General features: G+C 30.1%; 2 protein-coding genes and 1 long non-coding RNA gene across 4 annotated transcripts; 2 read left to right on the top strand and 1 right to left on the bottom strand.

Annotated features, from left to right (window-relative positions):
* Positions 1 to 403: 403 nt before the first annotated feature.
* Positions 404 to 3,700, top strand: LOC112797083 (receptor like protein 24-like). The gene has a single exon (XM_025839842.2). The coding sequence runs from the start codon at positions 404 to 406 to the stop codon at positions 3,698 to 3,700; it is 3,297 nt and encodes a 1,098-aa protein (XP_025695627.1).
* Positions 3,701 to 16,168: 12,468 nt separating this feature from the next.
* On the top strand, positions 16,169 to 17,118 carry LOC112797084 (uncharacterized). Its single transcript, XR_003199578.3, has 2 exons — positions 16,169 to 16,439; positions 16,690 to 17,118. It is a non-coding gene; the product is annotated as an uncharacterized lncRNA (long non-coding RNA).
* A 519-nt stretch (positions 17,119 to 17,637) lies between these two features.
* LOC112797085 (ferritin, chloroplastic) lies at positions 17,638 to 22,533 on the bottom strand. 2 transcript variants are annotated; one of them, XR_003199579.2, is made up of 8 exons: positions 22,116 to 22,533; positions 20,690 to 20,773; positions 20,203 to 20,263; positions 19,633 to 19,720; positions 18,473 to 18,534; positions 18,253 to 18,346; positions 18,027 to 18,090; positions 17,638 to 17,901 (listed from the first exon to the last, which is right to left on the bottom strand). XR_003199579.2 is itself a non-coding variant. In XM_025839843.2 (8 exons), exons 1-8 carry the CDS (start codon positions 22,394 to 22,396, stop codon positions 17,864 to 17,866), a joined length of 744 nt encoding a protein of 247 aa, XP_025695628.1. In that variant the 5' UTR covers positions 22,397 to 22,533; the 3' UTR covers positions 17,638 to 17,863. The 2 variants fall into 2 exon arrangements, 1 of the variants encoding a protein (XP_025695628.1); XM_025839843.2 differs by having other exon boundaries at positions 18,281 to 18,346.
* Positions 22,534 to 22,793: the final 260 nt, after the last annotated feature.

The raw sequence follows: 22,793 nt of genomic DNA on the forward strand, positions 1-22,793 counted from the left end.
TCCAGTTTCTTTAATAACCCATGAGAATATCCCAAAATTCACAGCAATAACTTATATTAAATTATAAATGTACTAAATTTCTAAAATTACAAATATTATAGAACATAAGTGTACTGATGTTTTGACTTTTTTGTGTTTTCCCTCTAAAAGGTAACGTATTATGTACTCCACATTTTTTTTGGTGACTTGAGTACTTTGAATTATCAAACCAGAGAAAGAAAATGGAAGATAGCAGTGAGTAATTGATAAGTTAACGAGTCAAAGAAATAGTGCATATTATTATAAGATGTAGAATTTGAAATCAACTAAAACAATGAGCTGTTTTTATCTATAAAAGGCATATCTTCAATCTATTTTAGACCATCCTCATCACCATACTTAACCAAATAATCAAATACATACAATGAGTCTTCATCGAGTCTTGTCCTTCTTAGTATCCTTTTGTTTGATAAACTTGATCATTAGTATCAATATTCATGTTGTAACCGGCCATAGTCTTGTTCACCAAGAATCCTTACTTCTCCATTTGAAAGAAAGCCTTAAATTCAACCCTGCCAAATCCAAAAAACTAGTTCATTGGAATGAAAGTGATAGTTGTTGTCAATGGAAGGGAGTATCATGCAACAAGGGACATGTAATTGGTCTTGATTTGAGTGAGGAATTTATCACTGGAGATTTAAACAATTCTAGTCTCTTCAACCTGCACTATCTGCAGAGTTTGAATTTGGCTTACAATGTCTTTGGCTCTCCAATTCCTTCTGAGATCAAGAAGCTAAAGAATTTGGAGCATTTGAACTTGTCAAATGCTGGTTTTTATGGACAAATTCCGAAAGAGATCTCTTACCTCAAAAATCTGGTCACTTTGGACTTGTCCACTCCATTTACCTCACAGAATACTCTAGAACTCAAGAATCCGAATGTAGCGATCTATTTCCAGAATCTTACTGAGATCAAAGAACTCTATTTGGATGGTGTAAGACTATCTAGTGGCGGAAAGGAGTGGTGGCGAGGCTTATCGTTGTTGCGAAAGCTACAAGTCTTGAGCATGGCATCATGCAACTTATCAGGGCCAATTGATTCTTCACTTTCAAAACTTGGCTCACTTCGAGTGATTCGACTCAACCTGAATAATATGTCAAGTTCTGTGCCAAAGTTCTTTGTTGATTTCGCTAATTTGACAACCTTGCAACTCGGTAGCTGCGGCCTGACTGGTGTCTTTCCAAAGGGTATCTTCCAAATTCAAGCACTGAAGATTCTTGATGTATCTGACAATGAACATCTCCAAGGATCTTTGCCAGAACTCCTACAAGATGGATATCTTCTAGAAGCATTGAATCTCAGCAATACAAATTTTTCTGGGCAGTTAGTAAGTTCTATTTCAAATTTGAAGCATTTGTCAACTTTAGATCTATCTAACTGCCAATTTAATGGGACACTCTCTGCTTCTTTATCCGAACTTGCAAAGTTGGTCCATTTGGACTTGTCATTCAATAAATTCACTGGTTTTCTTCCATCTTTTAACAAGTCCAAGAATCTCCAATACTTGTCCCTATTTCACAATGAATTGAATGGAGTTGTTTCTTCTACTCTTTGGGAAGGACTTTCAAATCTCCACACAATTGATTTAGGTGATAACTTCTTCAGTGGGAGAGTTCCTACAATTCTCTTCACACTTCCATCTTTACAAGAGCTTACCCTGTCTCATAATGAATTTGAAGGTTTCTTGGATGAATTCCCAAATGCAACAAACTCCAAGTTAGAATTGGTTGATATAAGTATCAACAAATTACAAGGGCCTATTCCTATGTCATTTTCTCTTCTTAAAAGACTTAGCTTGCTCCAACTTTCACTGAATCAATTCAATGGCACCATAAAACTTGAGAGATTTCAGACACTACCAAATCTAGATGTTTTAGGCCTTTCACATAATAACTTGTTAGTTGATGCAACAACCATTGAGAACAATCCTAGCCTTCCTCCATTTCCTGGATTATCAATGTTGTTGTTAGCTTCCTGCAAGTTAAAGGAATTCCCAAGTTTCTTGCGAAATCAATCCCAGTTGCGGCTTCTAGACCTTTCCAACAACCAAATTCATGGAACAATTCCTAAATGGATTTGGAAGTTTGAGTTCATGATTATCTTGAATCTTTCCAAGAATTTTCTCACAGACTTGGAAAAGCCCTTTGAAAATCCAGGGTCTAATCTTCTCCGGCTTGATCTTCACTCGAACCAACTTCAGGGGACGGTTCCAATGATCACGAAATATGGATCACATTTGGACTATTCAAGCAACAAATTCAACTCTTTCCCAAGTGACATTCACAAGTATCTTCAGTTCACATATTTACTTTCATTTTCAAACAACAGCTTTGGTGGACAAATTCCTGAATCCTTTTGCAACAGTTCTTCTCTTCGGTTGCTCGATCTTTCCCATAACAACTTTGATGGCTCAATTCCTGAGTGTTTGATAGCAAGAAACGATAATCTTCGAGTATTGAATCTTGCTGGAAACAAACTCACAGGTCATATTCCTGATACACTCTCCAATTCATGTAATTTGAGAGTAATTGATCTTGATTCAAACACCTTGGTTGGTGCTATTCCAAAGTCTCTGGCTTACTGTCAAAAGCTTCAAGTCTTGAACCTGGGAAACAATATGCTCAACAATGAATTCCCATGCTTTCTGGGTAACATTTCCACCCTCCGAGTGCTGATTTTAAGGTCGAACCGACTCCAAGGTCCTATCAGATGCCAACATAGCACTAATAATTGGGAGATGCTTCATATTGTTGATCTAGCCTCCAATAATTTGACTGGTATGGTATCTGGATCTCTCTTGCAGAGATGGACTAAAATGATGGGTGATGATAATGAAGCTCATAAAAGATATGGAAGTTTGTTCTTTGACATGTTTGATAATCATGATACCATACGTTTTAAAGATTTGATCACTATCATTGACAGAGTCATAGTAATGAAATTGAATCAAATGTTAGTAGGAGAATCTCCTTCTGTGGTGGATCACTTGTTTGCTTATCTTGTGACTGCAAATGAACTCGGAGGCCGGTATTTGGATTCAGTTACAGTTGTCAGCAAAGGGTCACATAGAAATTTCATCACAGTTCCTTCCATCTTTACTGCATTGGATCTCTCATCCAACCATCTTGAAGGTCCAATTCCTGAAGAGCTTGTGAATTTGAGAGCACTTCATGTTCTTAACTTGTCACACAATGCATTTTCTGGTCACATTCCATCTTCTATAGGAAACTTGATGAATCTTGAATCCATGGACTTATCATATAACAATTTGAGTGGAAGGATCCCTACTGAGATTTCAAGTCTATATTTTCTTTCAGTTTTGAATCTCTCCTTCAATCATTTGGTAGGGGAAATTCCAACAGGTTCTCAGATTCAGACTTTTGATGCATACTCCTTTGAAGGTAATGATGGGTTATGCGGCCTTCCATTAACCAAGAATTGTGGTGACAATGGAATGAAAGAACCATTGTCACCATCTTCTGAAAAGAAAACTTCAATTAACTGGAGTTTCTTAAGTATTGAGTTGGGATTCACATTTGGGTTTGGACTTATTATCCTTCCCCTTCTTTTATGGAAGAGATGGAGACTATGGTATTGCAAGAACATGGATGATTTACTTCACAAGATCTTTCCTCAACTTGAGTTTGTTTATGAGCAATAAGGAGAGCAAAGGTACAGAAATTTAAGGTGGATTCGAGGTTGATGGGTAAAAATTTATATATAGTTATCTTTGAATATAGTTGATAATTGAGAATTATTATAAGATAATTTAGTCAAACCTGTTAAATTATTTAATGATTTTTTATTATTAACTTTATATGAAGATAATTACAGGTGAGTTTTTTTTTTCTTTCTTAAAATGATATAAGTTGTAGCTAATATGTCATTGTTATTTACACTGCCTATGGGTTTTACATGTTGTCCTTCATTCGTTTTGATTTTTTTTTTAAATAGAGTGAAGCTTTTGCTATATCTACCTTTGTAATTGGTTGTTATGGTTTTTCGTGTTATATATATTTGTCGTGAACTATACGTAGAAGCGCGCTATGCATGGATCAAAATGAGTATGATTTTTTTATAAAAAAGTAATTTATTAAATGATACTTTAAAAAATAATATAAAGTTCGTTATAGTACTTAAGTTATTGTAGATTGTTTTAATCATTAATTATTTTAATTAAAATTACACACTTCCCTAATTGAATTAGTAGATTGACATATTTTATTTTAAAATTATAAAATTAAATAATATACTAAATTTTACACTAAACAGGCAAAATTTTAGATACAATTATATGACTTCAATGAAAATCAAATATATTCGGTTAATAATTACCACTAGTAAGAAAATAGAGAAGACGATAAATATCAACTAAATATTCTCAAAACTTCTAAAAAAATAAAACATGGCTTAGCCTACTTTTAACTCCGCTTATTGCAAATAATTAGATAGCTAAAGTGAAAATTTTAGGATAGAGACTAAGTCTTGTTAATGTATGTTTTTAAATAAATCAGTTCTGATGTGAGAATTTATTTTTATTTTTTATTTTCTATTTAATTAACAAGTCCATCCTCTTGAATTATTTGCCTTCCATAACCCTTATTAGTATTTTTATATTAGTGAATGAGACGTTATTAATCTTGTTATTAAGATGATGTGATATACTACGAGAAAAATGTTGATTATCGTTGGATTTATTATCAGATTTAGCGTCGCACATTAACGTCAGCAAACTGATAAATTTACCGACGATTTTGATGTGAAATTCATTTGGTCGTCAAATCGATACCGGCGGATTCTCGATTCCGATAATAAATTCACTGGTAATACTTGAAGAGAAAATGGGGGAAATAAACGCAAAATGTAGTGTGGGATTTATCGTCGGAACAATCCATTAGTAAACCCATTTAGTAAAACGCTACATTTTGGTCACCTGCAACAAATTACCGTCGGATTTATCCATCGATAAATCTGATAGTAATGAACTCTAAAATTCAAAGCGCGAACCTCTCCCCTTTCAATTCGAAACTACTCTCTCTAACCTCTCTTCTCCCTTTCTCTCTCTAGCCGCCTCTGAACCTCACCGTGCTGTTAGCCCCGCCGCCGCCGACGACGCCGCCTCCCTCCTCTCCTTACACCTCCCGTTCGCTGTGACGTCTTCATTTGCAGCCGCCATTGCAAACCCTAGCCTTCGTTGCAGCCGCCGCTCTTCTCATTGCCGATGAGCGCTATTCTTTTTGTCGATAACTTCTTTCCCTCGTCTAGCACGCTTCGTCCGCCGTCAGGTTCAAATTAAAATTCGATTTAGCATTTTTTTATAACATTTTTTATTATTGTTATTTTTTTTTTTTTACATTGGCTCATATGATAATATATATATATATATATATATATTTTGTGGGTTTTTTAAGAGAATTTTATAAATTTTCCAATGCTTGCTGCAATAAATTTATACTAAAGGTTATATAGATGAATTTAGTTTATTTACATGTGGTTGAAGATTTATTTTTTGCTGCATATATTAACAAGGATACATGTTACTTCTCATTAAAAATCTTTGCAAGTTTCTCTTCAGTTAAAATATAAATTTTATGTTTTTATGTAGTTTCTTTATTTCATTTGTAGTAACTTAGTGATGTTAATGTTAAGTTTCTTCCTACAACCTACCATGATTTATTCTAATAAAAATTTGTGACATTTTAAATTGGCTATGAATTTGTGACATTACATATTTTCATTGTACGGTGAATTATTTTTTGATTTTCTTTTTTTGTGTTTTGTTATATGGATACCTAGAGTGTGAATTACTGTAAACTCATATTTTTCTTATTGATAGATATACAATTTACGTAGTATTTAGATTTTATTGATATGATACTCTTAACAAAGTGACGATTTCACTTTAGCATGATGTGAATAAAGATGTTTTGTTGAATTTAATTCTTATGAAATTAATTGAGTATTAACTGATGCTGTGGATTGAGATTGGTTGAATTTATGAGAATTGTAAAAGTGGATATATGTCAAATTCAAGGGGAGGTTATGTCCAATTTTTTTTTGAAGAGTTTTGTTGAACGATTCGTGTAGTATATATGTTGATTAGTGTTAATAATATATTCTCTTTGCAGACATGACGAGCAATAGCAAAGGTAGATCGAGTGGGTCTCGTAGTCGTGGTAAAAGGAGAGTTTCCACCAAATTTTCAAGAACTGTTTAGTCATCGCCCTCTATCCAGACTATCCTGTCGACTCCTGTGATGGCGGGTCTGGCGGAACAACAGTTCATCATGGTCGCAAACCCGAACTATATGCGTCTTTCTGCTACGCCCCTCCCTACAGATCCAGCGACAAATACTGCAGTGGGTGATTCCTCCAATACCCCCCAGCAGAATGCTCCACCACCACCGCCCGTCATTTGGCTGAGGATTTGGCCTGATGGTATGTAGGCATTAGTACATATAATTTTTTAATCTTAAGTTTGTTAATCTAAAGTTTATGTGTTTATATGTGTTTATTAATGTTAGACTTTTTCTCTGATAGGTTTGTACTAAACAACAATGCTTGTACACAAGTGATCTCTGAGGTCATTAAGTTAATGTACGACCACCTGTAGCCAGGCTACACAAAGATCTCGACTGAGACTAGAGAGCGATGGTTTCAGAAGTGGGCGGTAAGAACCCAATAATGTTGAATTAATTTACTGTATTTGAACTGTTTTTATTTCGAATAACTAATGTTGTTGAATCACTTTATGTAGTTAAAATTCATATGGTATGTGAAGCATAATCTCATGATTAGGAAGATCTATGACCATTGGGCAGCTAAACGACTTCAGCAGATGATGAACGATATTTGTTAGGAATGCGACTACCTAATGACCTGGATCTGTCCATCCATCAAGAAGGAACTGGAGACCCAGTTTGGAAATGATGAGAGGTTCAAGCGTCGCCGTCTGACGAATATCGCTAACAGGGCTTTGCCCAGGCCGACGAAGTATACGGGTGGATCGACGACCTTCATGAAGACGAAAAACAGACTGGTAAGTAGTTTGGTAATGTCTAGTTTTTTAGTAGTTACTTAAATTTGTTGTTCAATTTGTTGATTTATTTTATTGGTTGATATAATTTGTAGTCTAAGTCATTGGATCGTGAGGTGGCACTGGCAGAGACTTTTAAGTATACACATACTTTGATGGCCAATAAGGAGAGATTTACTGACGAGCGGTCTGCCGGCCATTATGTGAGTTTAAATTAATCCTAAGTCTTAAATTTATTTGGTTTAAAGTCAATTAACCGTTATCCTAATCACAATGTGTGTGACACAGGAAGATTACATGTAGAGGTTGGAGGCCGCAACCCAACAATCTCAGCCGCCCAGTGGGAACGACGAAGCTGGCTCCTTGACCTCAGTGGTAGATCTTGATAGGGTTGGGGTCATTTTTCGTCAGTAGCCTCCACTCCTCCGCGTTGGCGGCTTCCCCTGCCTCTGCCACCAGCCTTGCCGATCCCCAGAAAGTTATCGACTTGAGGGAGGAGGTGCAAAAGCTAATACAGAAGTTTCACCAACAAGCGGAGCAGTCTGAGCAAAAGTACAACGACCCTCTCGCACGCGTAGGAGGAGTCGTTGCCATCAACTCGAACCTGACAGAGAAGATGGAGCAGCTAGATCGTTTGCAAGAGCAGATTGAAGTGTACAACCAGCAGATGCGCTAGAGCCAATGGCACTAGAGGCAGCAGCGCTGTTGGTTCGAGCGGCAACGCTGCTGGTGGGGAACCGATGTCATCACCTACTCCGCCGCCTTAGCAGGGGACCCCGATGACGATAACGATTACCAGGATCTGTCACGTTTAGGGATTTATTTTTTTGTTTGTCTACTTCGTTATATTCTACTTCTGTGATATTTTATTATATTCAGACCATTTATTTTTAATAAAATAATTTGTTCATTTCTAATAATTTTAGATTTCTGCTAATAATTTTGTTAACAAGAGTTTTAATTTGACTACTATTGTGACTTAACTGTGCCAAAAAATACTACCATAGGATTTATCGGCAGATAAATCTGAGGATAACTTGGTGTCTAAACACGTAAAATGGCACCAAAGTTATCGTCAGATTAATCCACGGTAATCATCAACTCAGTCTTAACAAATCCATTAAAAAAATTGACGTAAAATCTGCCGGTAATTAATGTCAGACAAAATAATCTGCCGATAAACTGTTTCCGATAATGTTTATACCGTCAACTCCAGAATGATGATAAATCCGATGGTAAACTGATTACCAATAGATTTATTTGATGAATTCGTCAATAAATTTGATAGTATTGAACGTTTTTTTATGATAATAACAATATAAAATATTATGTGTAAAATTTGAAATTTTTTTTCACTCAAATTAAATAAAATAAAAAAAATTGTTTACTATTGGATGGACTTAGCTTAAGCCATTTTTTATTACAAGTGTATCCCTTTTTTTAACATCGTGCACGATATAAGATTTTAAGATTTTTACGTATGATAAAACTAGGCGGTTATATATTTTAAAATTAAGTATTTTTTTCTTTAACTTTATTGTCTTTTCCTACTCTTGTTTAATTCTTTTTTCTTTTTTCTTTTTTTATAATTTTTTATTATTATCATTGTCATCGTCGTCTTTTTCATTCTTCTTCTCATATATATGTTTAGAAAATTAGAGCACTAAACTTTTAGTACACAACACAAAAAATTTGATATCTAGCACAAAAAATTTTTAAATACTACATATCCAAAACATTAACACCCAACCAGTAAAATATGCACAACACATAAATTTAATGTACAAGACCTCAGACCTATTAGTCTGGTTGGGTGTGTGTATAAGGTCATCTCGAAAGTGCTGGTTAGGAGGATGAAAGCAGTGATACCTGGGTTAGTAGGAAAGACTCAGAGTGCCTTTGTGCAGGGTAGAAAAATTCATGACGGGGCTCTCATAGCGTGTGAAACGGTGCATTGGCTTAAAAGAAGAAAAGAGGAGGCATCCATAATCAAGCTGGCCTTTCAAAAGGCATATAACAGAGTGAAGTGGAGCTTTGTGGATATTGTGTTGGAGAAGATGGTGTTTGGGCGCAGGTGGAGGGCTTGGGTTATGGAGTGTGTGACCACAGCTTCGATGTCAGTTTTGATTAATGGATCATCGTCTAAACCGTTTAAAATAGAAAGGGGCTTGAGTCAAGGCGACCCACTTTCTCCTTTCTTGTTTGTGCTGGTTGTCGATGTACTGCATAGGATGCTTGGTGAGGCGGTCAGGAACGGGCGTATTTCTCCTTTGCTGGTTGGTCGAGACAGTGTGGAGCTTTCACACATTCAGTTTGCTGATGATACCATTCTGTTCTGTCCTCTAGAAGATGAGACTATGCAGAATTATAAACACCTGCTGCGATGGTTTGAGTTGATGTCAGGGCTCAGTATCAACTTCGATAAGTGCAACTTGATTCCAATCAACTGTGAAGAGCAGTGGGTGCACAGATGTGTACTTTGTGGGGTTGTAAGGAATGTACGCTCCCTGTTAAATACCTCAGAGTCTCCTTAGGAGCTAATCCGAGGTTGGTTAAGACTTGGAAGCCGATAATCGATAAGGTGGAAGAGAAAGTGAGCCTGTGGAAAGCTAAGGTGCTAAATAAAGTCGGCAAGCTGGTGCTTATTAAATCAGTCTTAAATAGCTTTCTAGTGTATTACCTGAACTTATACAAGATAGCGAAGGCAGTTGCTAAGAAGCTAATTTCTCTATAGAGGAGATTTTTGTGGAGTAAGGAGGATGGGAGGCAGGGAATGGCGTTGGTGAAGTAGGAGCTGGTACAGGCCCCGAAGAAATTCGGTAGGCTGAGAGTAGGGGATGCTATGATTCAGAACTCAGCACTGTTGTTTAAGTGGTGATGGCGCTTTGCTAAGGAAGAGTGCCCATTGTGGAAGAAGGTGGTCTGCTCCTGTAATAACTTGAGGCCGAATGAGTTACTGTCTGCTCAAGTGCTGCCTACTAGAGGAGGCCCATGGAGGGATATTTGCCATATAGATTTTCAGGAGCAACATCTGCGGGATAAGATGATTACAGGTCTGGCAATGAAGATTGGGGACGGGCGAAAGACCTGATTTTGGGAGGATGTTTGGTTGCAATGTGGTTCCTTGAAAGATCGATTCCCTAGGCTCTTCTCTGTTTCAAACCAATGTGGAGCGGTGATTGGGGAGTGTGGGTTTTGGGATGGGCTAGAGTGGGTTTAGAACTTTCAATGGAGGAGGGAGCTCTTTCAATGGGAGTTAGACCTTCTGAGTCAGTTACATGAGGCTCTGAGACCTGTGAGGCTAGCGAATAATAGGGAGGACAGAGTCGTGTGAAAATATGATAAACTTGGTATTTTTTCGACTAACTCTTTTATGCAGGTGCTACAAGAAGGAATGCTATCGAAGGAGGTCACCAGTTACAGCTTCACAAAGACCATCTGGAAAGGTTTGGTTCCATCAAGGGTGGAGCTGTTTGCTTGGTTCGTCCAAGTAGGCAGGGTGAACACCAAAGAACGGCTAAGCCGGCTTGGGATTATTAGCCAGGATGATAAGAGCTGTGTTTTATGTAATAAGGATATTGAGCAGGTCCATCACTTGTTTCTAGGCTGTGATTTTGCTTGGCAGGTGTGGAGTGCATGGTTATCTATGACTGGCCGACTATGGGTTGTCCCGGGGTTATTGAAGGACCATTTCCTGAGTTGGACAGATGAACCGCGTAGGAAAGCAAATCGAAAGCAGCGGTTAAGATGTTTCTGTGCGATCATTTGGCATATTTGGTTGGAGCGAAACAGGAGGATATTTCAGAATCAAAGGAAAGGCGTGGAAGATATCATCACTTTGACCATCCTTAGCTGCGAAGAGTGGAGAGGTGTGTATCCCTAGGATTGTTGATAGCTATGCCGGAGATGACGTAGGGATGTTGTTTCTCTGTTCAAGGAGTTTGTGGGAGTTGCCTGTCTTTTTGTTTGGTTCATACTGCTTGCTCCATTCTAATGTGTTGAGCTATTTTACTTTCAAAAAAAAATGTACAGCACAAAAATGCTAGTGCATAATAAAAAATTTTAGTGTGCAGCACATAAATTTTTAAAAGACCACATACTCAAAACATTAACTCACATAATTAACAAAATACATTCGTAGTACAAATTTATGTGCTATTTCCAAAAAATTTTACATTATATCGATAAATTTGGATTATTTGTAAAATTTTTTGTGCTATATAAATAAATTTTTATATTCTGTAACAAAAATTTATGTACTATAAAAATATGAAAAAGGAAAAAACAATAACATATGCCTATGTTTTCTTTTTTGGTTGGACCGCCTATGTTTTCTTTTTTGGTTGGACTTGTGTCAATTTAGTTGAATTCGATTACAAAAACACTTACATGTAGCATTACCGTTTTAGATAATACTCTAATCCCTTATATAGTGGAAAGAAATACCTGGATTATTAATTTTAAGATATCTCATATTAAGTTTTGATGATTAATAAATAGGTTAATAGTCAACTTAATTTTTAAAAGATAGGTCATTTTTCAAATTCATTCTTGAAAATTTTATCAATTAAATTAATCTTTTAAATATTATAAATTAATTATTTTTGTTCTTTTATTACTCAATTAATAATTTTCATTAAAGATTAATAATATAAAAATTAATTGACAGCATATATGATACCTAACATATTCAATTGAATACTGAATAAATATATTTATAAAAATCTATCAATTTAATCTATTTTTTAATTATATAAATTTTAATTTTAATATAACTTAATGACACTAAATTAATAAATTTTTATAAATATATTTATTCAGTATTTAATTAAATATATTAAGTATCATATATGATATGGGTTAACATTTTATATTATCAGACAAAAATTACTAATCGAGTCTATTTCCATTCCAAATTCAAGAATACGACCGATACAATTGATTGGTCTGTGTGCCTCTCTTATTACTTTTCTATATTCCCCTTCTCCTCGGATACAATTCAATCCTTCTATGGCCAAATCTCAATATTTCATATAGTGACAACGTTTCCTCTTTTTTTTTTTTTCTTTTTTATAGGGGATCATTTTATCTTACTTCACTCAGCGGTTAGAAACTGAAGAGATAAAAATAATTAATTTATCATTTTTAAAATATTAATTTAATTGATAAACTTTTTAAAGATAAATTTAAAAAATAAATTATTTTTTAAAAATTAATTTGACTATTATTCTATTAATAAATTTATTATATATTTCTGATTTTACAATCAAAATATGTCACATGTCATCTTTTTATTACAATTGAAATTAAATCTTTTTCTCTAAAATTAAGGAATCTTCTTCTTCTCTTTACTAATTTTACAACTAAAATGTATCATATGTCACTTTTTCGGATTTGGATCTTCTAAAGTTCGAATTTTACTTTAAAAAGTAAAGTGTGATCTTCTACCCCTTGAATGATTTCTCTTTTATATTTATTCTTGGTCCCACCTATGAAATAAATGGTGAGAGATCACACTTTATTCTTTAAAGTGAAATTCAAACTTTAGAGGATACAAATCTCACTCTCTCATTGTGATTGAAATTAAATATTTCCCTCTAAAACTAAAGAATTCTTCCCTCCTCTTTACTAATTTTACAACCAAAATTGCCACATGACACTCTCTAATTGCAATTGAAATCAAATTTTTTCCTCTAAAATTAAAGAGTTCTCCCCTCCTCCCTCTTCCTTTCTCTATTTCTCTCATTGCTTTAACCACTCTATCTATTTTATATATCATTATCAATATCAATGACTAATTTGACAATCAAAATGTGCAACATGATATTTTTTAATTGCATTAAAATTAAAATATTAAAATTGAAATTGAAATATAACTATATTATATATGTATCATATATTACTATCTAATTTAATAATCAAATGTATCACATAACACTCTTATTAAAATTGAGAGAAAATATTTTTTTTCAAAATTATTAAACTCCCTTCCTAAATTCTCTCATCTATCTCTTTCCATTTTTCTATTTCTCTCTACTATTTGTACTCTATATATAATTTATATTTTATATTAGTAATTTAACAAATCAAAATATGTCATATGATATTTTTTTTACAATTAAAATAAAATTTATTTTTCCAAAATTAACGAACTCTCACTCTCACTCTCATTCTTCATCTTTATCTTTCTCTCTCTTTTCTCTCATTCTCTATTTTTTCTATCTTTCTCTTTTACAGAAAACAAAATTAACAAAATAATATAATTTAAATAAAAAATATTATTATTATATACATAGTTTTTTAGTTTTTTTATTTAGTTTTAAATTTTCACCGCTTATCTTTTTAATCTATATTTTTATTTCTCTTCTTTCAAATATTTATTATATATAATTTGGAGAAAATACTAATGTTATAATTAAAAGTTAGAATCAAGATTTAATTATTTTAAAAAAATTAATTTTGAGTTAATTTTATAACTATCAGTATAATTTTTTTATACTAATATCTAATTATATTTTTATATATAGAGAGAAAAAATATTATTTTTAAATAGCAAGTATAAAAATTAATTATTTTTATTTGTGCAACAGACTTAACAGTTAACATCTAATCAAATGTAAAAGTATACTCGTTAAATTATTTTAAATTTTAGATAACGAATATTAAAATTAATTATTAATAAAAAATTAGACTTTTTCATATAAAAATAATAACTAAAAATTTTATTATTTAATTTTTTATCTACAGATGCCTTAGTTTTTTTAGTTAGAAACTTTTGTCAACTTATGACTTTTTTATAAAAATAGTTTGATTTTATAAATAATTTATATCATGTATAATTTATACTATCAGAATAAAATAGACTGTAATTTTAAAAAATTTATATTCCCGTAATATTATTATGGATAAAAATACTAATCTAATATAATATAACCATTTCAATTAATGTGTCAACTAATATTTCCTCAAATATATAAATAAACTAAATTTTTTAATAAATATTAAAAGAAAATTAAGTGTGATCTGAACTGACTAAGTCAAAAATTAAATGAAAACTGCTTCAAAGATAGGCTGAACAACCTAAATATTTGAGAAGCTGCAATTCTATCTGTAATTCCATTAGTAGTTGCAAATTGCAATCGTATTCAAGGATATATTTACATAGCTTTTACATAGATTAATCTGGACTACAGAAAAAATATAGAAAGCCCTATCACGACAACAATAAATTAATTTTCAATCTTCGCACAAAAAAAAAAACTTATTGCGATGATCGGAATACTTGCAATCACAACCGCAACCGTATTATCAGTGACGGAACTTAAAACAAAATTTTGGGGGCAAATAGAAGATAATTGTCAAGATATTTTTGATATGAATTTCATTTAAAATAAATTTGTCTAATCTCATCTCTCTGATTTGGGTGATATTGTCAAATTTAAAGTCGTTTTCCAGAGTCTTATTCCAAAAAATTAAGGTCAAATTTATCAGATGCAACTCTTTCAACTTTTGAAGGTTGTATCTTACTTTCTTTGTGATTCATTAAAGTAGAAGAACTATCTACATGTGTTAATATTGTAAAAGCTATATATTTTCCTTCTTAAATATTAGCCTTCCTCTTAAAAAATACATCAATTCTTTAATTTTTTATGATTATTTTATATAAAAATTTGAATATATATCCTGTAAAATATGTAAAAAAAAGGTTAGAAGGACAAATATTAAAATTTATAATATTTATTAAATTTTGTATCGATTTATAAAAATAAAATAATATCAATACTTATTGAATATTCTAAAATATTTTATCATATAAAAAATTAAATTAAATTAACAGTAAAATATAAAATAATATTAAATTACATAAATAAAAAATACCTAACTTTTTATATTTGAACTCAAAAGTAGAATGAGTGTTGCTTATTGAATAGAGAGTTGTGAAATGCGAATACACTTAATTCAGTCCAAATCCAACATGTTTCGAATGTTTAAAACTAAAAACTATTATGTAATAAAAATAAGAGATGAAGATTGAACTATTTTTTATTTTTTAAAAAAATATTACTAATTTTTTTAATAAAAGTTTGGGAGCCATGCCCCCTTGTCTGAACTAAACTCAATCCCTGACTATTCCTAAGCACAACTTCAATTTAAAATCACATCCTTTTTTTATTTCCCTTCCTATAGTATGTTTGGCTGAAAACAAATGATACCTAAAAATAAATTCTGTAAATGATTTTACACAAAGTTACAAATCTAATTTATATAAAGTTTAGCTTCACTTATATATAATTTTAATTTAAAAATATTTAATGATACATTTAGTATAATATAATTATAATATCTGAAAATTCAAATTAAAATAAAAATAAAAAAACCGTGCAAATGGTGAAAAATATTTAGGCAGAACCAATTTACTTAAACAAAGAATATGCAACAAAATATTCCCATATCTATAGTCCACCAAAAGAAAAAAAAATCACAAACGGAGACAATAATTAGTTAAGGGATCAACGTAAGATTATAAATAGGTGAGACGTCATAGCAAGCAGTTGAGGAACACTACAAAATAGTTCTCAAAACAAAGCATTCAAATAAATGATTTTTTTTAAAGAAAAAGAAAAAATATTTTTGACAAGTGACAATTATTCTTTTCTTTCAAAATAAGGAAAACAAATTAGATGATTAATGTCAGCAAAGAAAGCAACTTCAACAGAATCCTAAGGTTCTTTTCGAATTAGATTGTGCCAATTAAGCACATTGGGTTTCAAAATTAGTGTGTGGATGGTAAGTCCCTTTACATCCAATAATCAAATAATTATGTTAATGCATGAAACTTTAGAGAACCAATACAAACATATAGGCACTCAAGATAAACCAATCAACCGTTGATAAAGGGTCCCATGCCTTCTCTCTTTAATCCAATCAAATTGAGAATACTTAAGGAAAAGCAAAATCCAAAGGATAATCTCTTCTTTGGTCCTCACTATTTTTATATTATGAATATTTCATTATATGACATATGCTTATCAAAATATAATGACTACCTAACGGTTTGGTTTGACATTTGGGCAAGTTTCTTGAATATATTTATGCAAAAATAATATGGAAACACAAAGAGGCGTTGTCTTCTTGTTTGTTGTTTTTTCCATGGTAGGATTCATCTTGTTTTATAGTGTTTATAATGAATTTTTTCCCCCAAAGGACATGATTCATACATATATATAACGGATGGTGCAAAAAAGAGAAAAAGGTGTAAATAATGGAGAAATGGAAGGGATGGAGGTACTTCAAGAGTTTTCCTATTTACAAAATTAAGAGTATTCTCCGTAAACTCTCTTCAAAATTCAGGTGTAAACAAAAGAGTAAGTAACATGCTGCTTCAGAAATTAGAATTTTAATTATTAGTTAACTTTAGTCTTTAGATTAGATTAATAATATATAGATTTATTATCATCATGATATGGTATTCCGTTAATTATATGATATATATCATCAATGATTCTAAATTACAAGTGACAAAAAAGGAATAAATTGTGTTTAGTGTATCCTTGATCCTTTAGTAATGTGTTTACTTATTATTATTATGATGATGATGATGGTTTTGAAAAACAGGACAGAGAAATGGACTTGTTAGTCTTTATAAGGACATGGAATCTTGTGGGGAATATTCAGATATACAAGTCATGTGGAAAATGATTCAATCTTCTTCTTCTTATTCTTCTCATCAATATGCATCATGCAGCAACAAGAAAAGAAGAACAAAAAGGTCTTCATATTGGGTTCTCTGCTTCAGGCCAACTTAATTGAATTTCTTGATGGAACAGAGTCCAGGTTCATTAAAAATGGTAGAGAGAAGAAGAGGAATCAAAATTGGATTCATCATGTCAGTATTATAAGTTATAACTTAATCCCAATTTATTCCTTTCAGCCTCTGCTTCTTTTATCACATCATTACTTTTGTTACACTCTGTAAGTGAATGATCAGACTCCAAATATATATGAATCTCATTATGTAGAAGCCATATCAAAGTTTAGTTTTTATATTGAGTTTAGATATTTCTTTGATTTCCATGCTTTACAAAATAATCTTGCTGGTGTAGGAAATAAATAAATAAAATACAAGCTATACTCATTTGATTGATGATGTATGACTACTGACATAGACATAGAACATGATATAAGACATGCAAAATTAAAATTTTTTTAAGACACAAAGATACGGTATATATTTAAAATATAAGATATTTTTTACATTAATAATATTTTATTGATATTAAAATATAAATTAATTTTTTAATTATTTTTTATATTTCTTTTAATAATTAATAACATATATTATTTTTTATATACTAAAAATAAAATTGAATATATTTATATCTGATAATATTTAATTGTATTTAAACGTATTTAAAATTTTTTTTTATTTTTTATTAAAACAAAATTAAATACAAAAAATATACATATTAAATAACTATTAATAAATATCGTGTTCGAAATATATTCCATATACAAATACAATAAATCCAAGAAGTAGATGTACTTCATAAGATCTAGTTAAAGTGGTGATGAACTTGCATTGAGCTTGATTTATTATTATTTATTACTAACAAACTTTATTATGCCCAGGTAGACAAAAACATCTTCATGGCACAAGTCACAATACACGCTTCATACAAACTACAAAGACTTACATTTGAGATTAAAAAAAAAGGCTAAAAACAAACACATTACATTTTACAATAATAATAATTAATAGACAACACACACATGCAAGTTCAGTATTTTATCAGTCATGAAGAAGCCTTTGATCAAAGTGCCAAACACCTGAAAAAAAATATTAAAATTAATTTTATTAGATAAAGGGATCGGAAGAGTCAAATTAAATAACGGATAGTGGGACCAATAATATATGCAATAAGCTACAAAGTATGTATAATTTACAAACATACCGTGACCCTTTCCAACCCTTCTCAATTGTGACACATACTCTGCTTTCTTCTTAATATCTTCCACCTGTTACAATAAAAACATCAATATGAGATGACATGTCTTGCCATGCACACTAGTAGTATTGCATGTTCATCTTTACAACAAACAACTTAACAATAACAACCACAATAATAGAGACAAACATTTGGGAATCCTATGAACATTATTGTTTCCTAAATTTCTTGCCTTTCCATTGTTTAGATGAGTATTTCACCTGTTCACTCAAAAACTCGTTTTGGATGAAGTTTGCCATCTCAGGATCATTGTTGCGGTCTGCCACCTATTAATTAATTAATAATTAATTAATATATATATATATGTTGACACATCATCATTTTTTCAATAATAATAACAATAATACAACCAGTTAAATGTAAGAATTAAAGAGGAAGGATGGAATTATTACACTGTACACATTCAGAAGTTTCTCGTTTACTAACTTCTCTAGAGACAAAGCTAATTCCATAGCTGAATCAAGCACCACGTTATAAAATATGGTCAATGGTCAGTGGCTTGAATAAAATAATACCACAAATCAAAATGCATAATATAAATATTTAATTATTATCTTAATTTTTATTATTTATTAACACTACAATAATATAAATTATTTTTTAGAGTTATATGTGTAAAAAAAGAATTAAAATTTATCAAAAAAAACAAATTTTGACACTATTTTAACTATAAAAATTTATTAATAAAAGTTGTCAAAAAAATATTTTTAACGTATAAATAATTGTAAAAAAAATTTAAATCTTATTTTGATAAATATTGGCTGTCAAAAATAATTTGTTAGAAAAATTTGACAATATATTCTTTGTGATTCTTATTAACCGTCAAAAATACTATTTATTTTGACACTTATTGACCATAAAATATTCTCAACAAAAATTTTTAACAAAGAATGAGATGAGATCTTGAAACTAAAGAATAAATTGAGATTTTGAAAATAAAAATGAGTAGTATGATCTCAAACTGAAAACAGTGTGATGTCAAAATTGACAGAGTCCGGAGAAAAAGAAAAATAGTGGAGTAAACTGAAAACAAATGAGTGCCAAAATTGAGAAGTAATTTTCTACGGTCAAATTATTTTTCATCAAAAAAATATAGAAAATTTAACATTTGTGATATTTATCAAAAAAATATATTAATTTTGATATTTAATTATGGTGTTAAAAAATAAAATATTAAAATAATTCTCGTTTTTTGAAGTGTAAATTTATAATTAAATTTTTATAATTTTTTATTTTAATTAAATCTCTACATTATTTTTAATTTTATAATAAATTTTTAATTAGATTTTTTATCACATATTTTTTAAAAAAAATATTTCGTTAGTTTTAATATTTTAACATAAAAAAATCTAATTACAAAATTAAAAATAATATAAAAATTTAAATAAAAAATATAAAAATTTAATTATAAATTTAATAAAATTATAAAAATCAAAAGAATAATTAAAACTAATATAAATCTAGAAAGTACAGCACTTTAACCAAATAAATAAAATAAGGAATTCGAAAATAGCAGATAATTTTGAGTAATGAAAGCATGCATCAAACTCACCATGTAATGCATCCCCCTTTTCCTCATCATCAAATTCTGAAGGAACATCCTTGATGGAGTGAAGAACGACTCTTCCTCCACGAACGTTCTAAGAAATTTATTCAAAATCATACAAGTCAATGCATCTTGGATGCAAGAGAACCTTATTAGAAATGTCTTAATTTATTTTCCGATGAGGAGTATTTATTCTTTGATTTCTTATTTGTATGCGTTATTTTTAATGTAATATCTATCAACTATTTTTTTTTGTCTTTTTAAATAATATTAAAAATAATAAATAATAGAACATTTATGTTATTAAATAAATAATATATAATTTAATTTTAATATATTTTACATATGTATCTAATTACGTAATGCCATATCAATAAAAATAATTATTTTTTCATTGCATAATTACATACACAATTGTATAAAATGTTTTATACTACTATAGAATCAAAATTAAATCCTATATATTGGATAAAAAAAATTTTAAATTTATATACTAATAATTAAAATAAGAGATACTACAAATTAAATCAAATAAAATATTGATAAAATCTCACAAAGTCTAAGGGCCTAACCAACCTGGTATTTCATAAGCTTTTCAGCATGTCCTCTTTCTTCTTCACTAGATTCCCTGAAGTACCTGTATGTTTTCAACAATGATTACTAACAACAGTTACATGAGATTTCGAAACATGTTTAAGAATAAACTGAAAACGGATTATTAAATCACCAATACTTTTTTCTTTATTATATTTGAAGTAAGATCGATTACTTAATTTTTTAATTTTTAAAATGTGGCTCCTAATGTTTTCAAAACAGTGCAACTTAATAGAGTATAGATATATAGTAAACTTTAGTATGACTAAGCTATAATAGCTACAGCGATTATATAAATCTTGTGATAATATTTTTTTAAGTAATTTTTTAATAATAAAAAAATATTATTTTAATTTTAATAATACTTTATAAAATATTATAGTCACTATAATCAACGTAAAATAGTTATAATAAAATAAATCTAATTATATATGCGGTTATGAATCTACGATTAATTTGCATTGCTTACTTGGCAAGTCCCTTGAGAGACACATTGTCTCTGTCGAAGTATGCAAACATGGAATGATACACATACGAAGCAACGTACTCCACACTGTGACACACAATTTTCAAAGAGAAATATATATGCTCTCAGCAAAGTAAAAAATAAATGAGATTGCATGCCCAGAAAAAGGGCATATTTTTTTATGTATAAAGTATAAAGCTATTGTTAAAATAAATTGTATTAATAAAAATTGTTATTACATGATCAAAGAATTATACAATCTTAAACAAAACGTATAAAGGGAAAAGACAATTGTATGTCTTAATTAGTTGGTGACTTACTTTTAGACATCTAAACTGTAAATATTTATTAAAATGTAGTTTCTATCCAATTTTACTTATCCAATCTCAGATTTAAATTTGTTATGGAGACTAATTATGCAAATAAAATTACCCTATATTTTTAAAATTTAAGTTCATATTTGAAATAAACACTAATTAATAGGAAACAATTACGGTGTTTTACTATTTTCACAAGATAACAAAAGGCTCAATATATGCTCATACATATAAATATACTTTTTTTAAATAAAGAATATCATATTTTTAATTTGTATAAAGAAAAAAATTACTTTTTTATACATCACTACTGTATATATTCTGTCTAAGCAACAAAATAGTGGTATAATGATAATTTTTATGTTTAAAAAACTCATAAAATATAACTATTTAAATAAAGACGTTTAAAATATTTTTTTAAATAATTTTTAATAATTAAAATTTAATATATATAACTGATTAAACGATGTTATTTTTGTTAAAATTAAATCAGACAGATTGATTCGACAAAAAAAATTAATGAACTAAATCTTGAATTAATTTAAAAATGACTAAAATATTCTTATTATATATATATATTGAAAATTCTAAGTTATAATTCTTCTCTTCTCTCTTTGCCATCATAAAATTAAGATTTAGAATTCTCAATCAATATATATATATATATATATATATATATATATATATATATAATATTTTAGTCATTTTTTATAATATATTATAATTATTATTTATAAAAAAATATTAATATAAATTGATTTAAAATTTGATTCATCGATTTTTTGGCCAAATCAATATATTCGATCTAATTATGACATAAATAATACGATTTAATTAATTACATATATTAAATTTTAATTATTAAAAATTATCTTTAAAATAAACATTTTAAACCTTTTTATTTACGTGATTTTTTTATTATTATTTAATTATTAATGTAATTTTTTTAATCTAATTTTTTAATTTAATAATAAAATAATATATTTTATTCTATATTTTTAAATATTAATAATTAATTAATAATCAAAAACAATAATTTTTAATAATTATCTAATATCTTTTAATTATTATAAAAAGCAAAAATTAAATAAAAAAGAGAAGAAAACGCTGACTTGATCTGCTCATTAATAACAGATTCACACTCATGAGCATATTTGTGACGAGCAAGTGAAACTTGAGATGCTGTTGGAACAGCAAATGATTTCTTCTTCACTTCCTCAAATGGTTGGAATATCACTCCAGTCAGAGCCTTCCTTGACGCCATCACCCTCACATCTCTGCTTCCCCATTTCAAACAAGAGAAATCAAACGTCAAGGAAGAAGAAGAATGAGTCGGTTCTAAGAGAGAAGAAAACACTGAAAATGGTGTAAATTTTGGAGAAGTAAGAGCCATATAGTGTGGGGGTTGAGAAACAGAGGAAATGGAGTTGCATGAAGCTCAGGGAAGGTAGATACTAAGTAGTGGTGGCGAGGGGCATTTTGGGGATTTCAGATGGTGTGAAGAGACGGGCGTGTGGCTACCTCGTGCTGTGTCCACTGCGAATCTGCGATAGTGCGAAGGCGAAATCGAGAAAATACTCTGTCCACGTGGCATTTCAATACTCTTCCAAAAAATTGGTTACTCGTGACTCACTCTTACATTACACCAACAATCTTATCCCTATGCATGCTTGCTGCCCGTGCTACCAATTTCCTATTTCTTTCTCTCTCTCTTCTTTTTAATAGTCTATTATTTATTATATATTATTAAAATTAACTTTAGGATAAAACACCTAAATAAATCAAAGAGC

Source organism: Arachis hypogaea, chromosome 4 (assembly GCF_003086295.3).
Source record: "Arachis hypogaea cultivar Tifrunner chromosome 4, arahy.Tifrunner.gnm2.J5K5, whole genome shotgun sequence".
Classification (NCBI taxonomy): domain Eukaryota; kingdom Viridiplantae; phylum Streptophyta; class Magnoliopsida; order Fabales; family Fabaceae; genus Arachis; species Arachis hypogaea.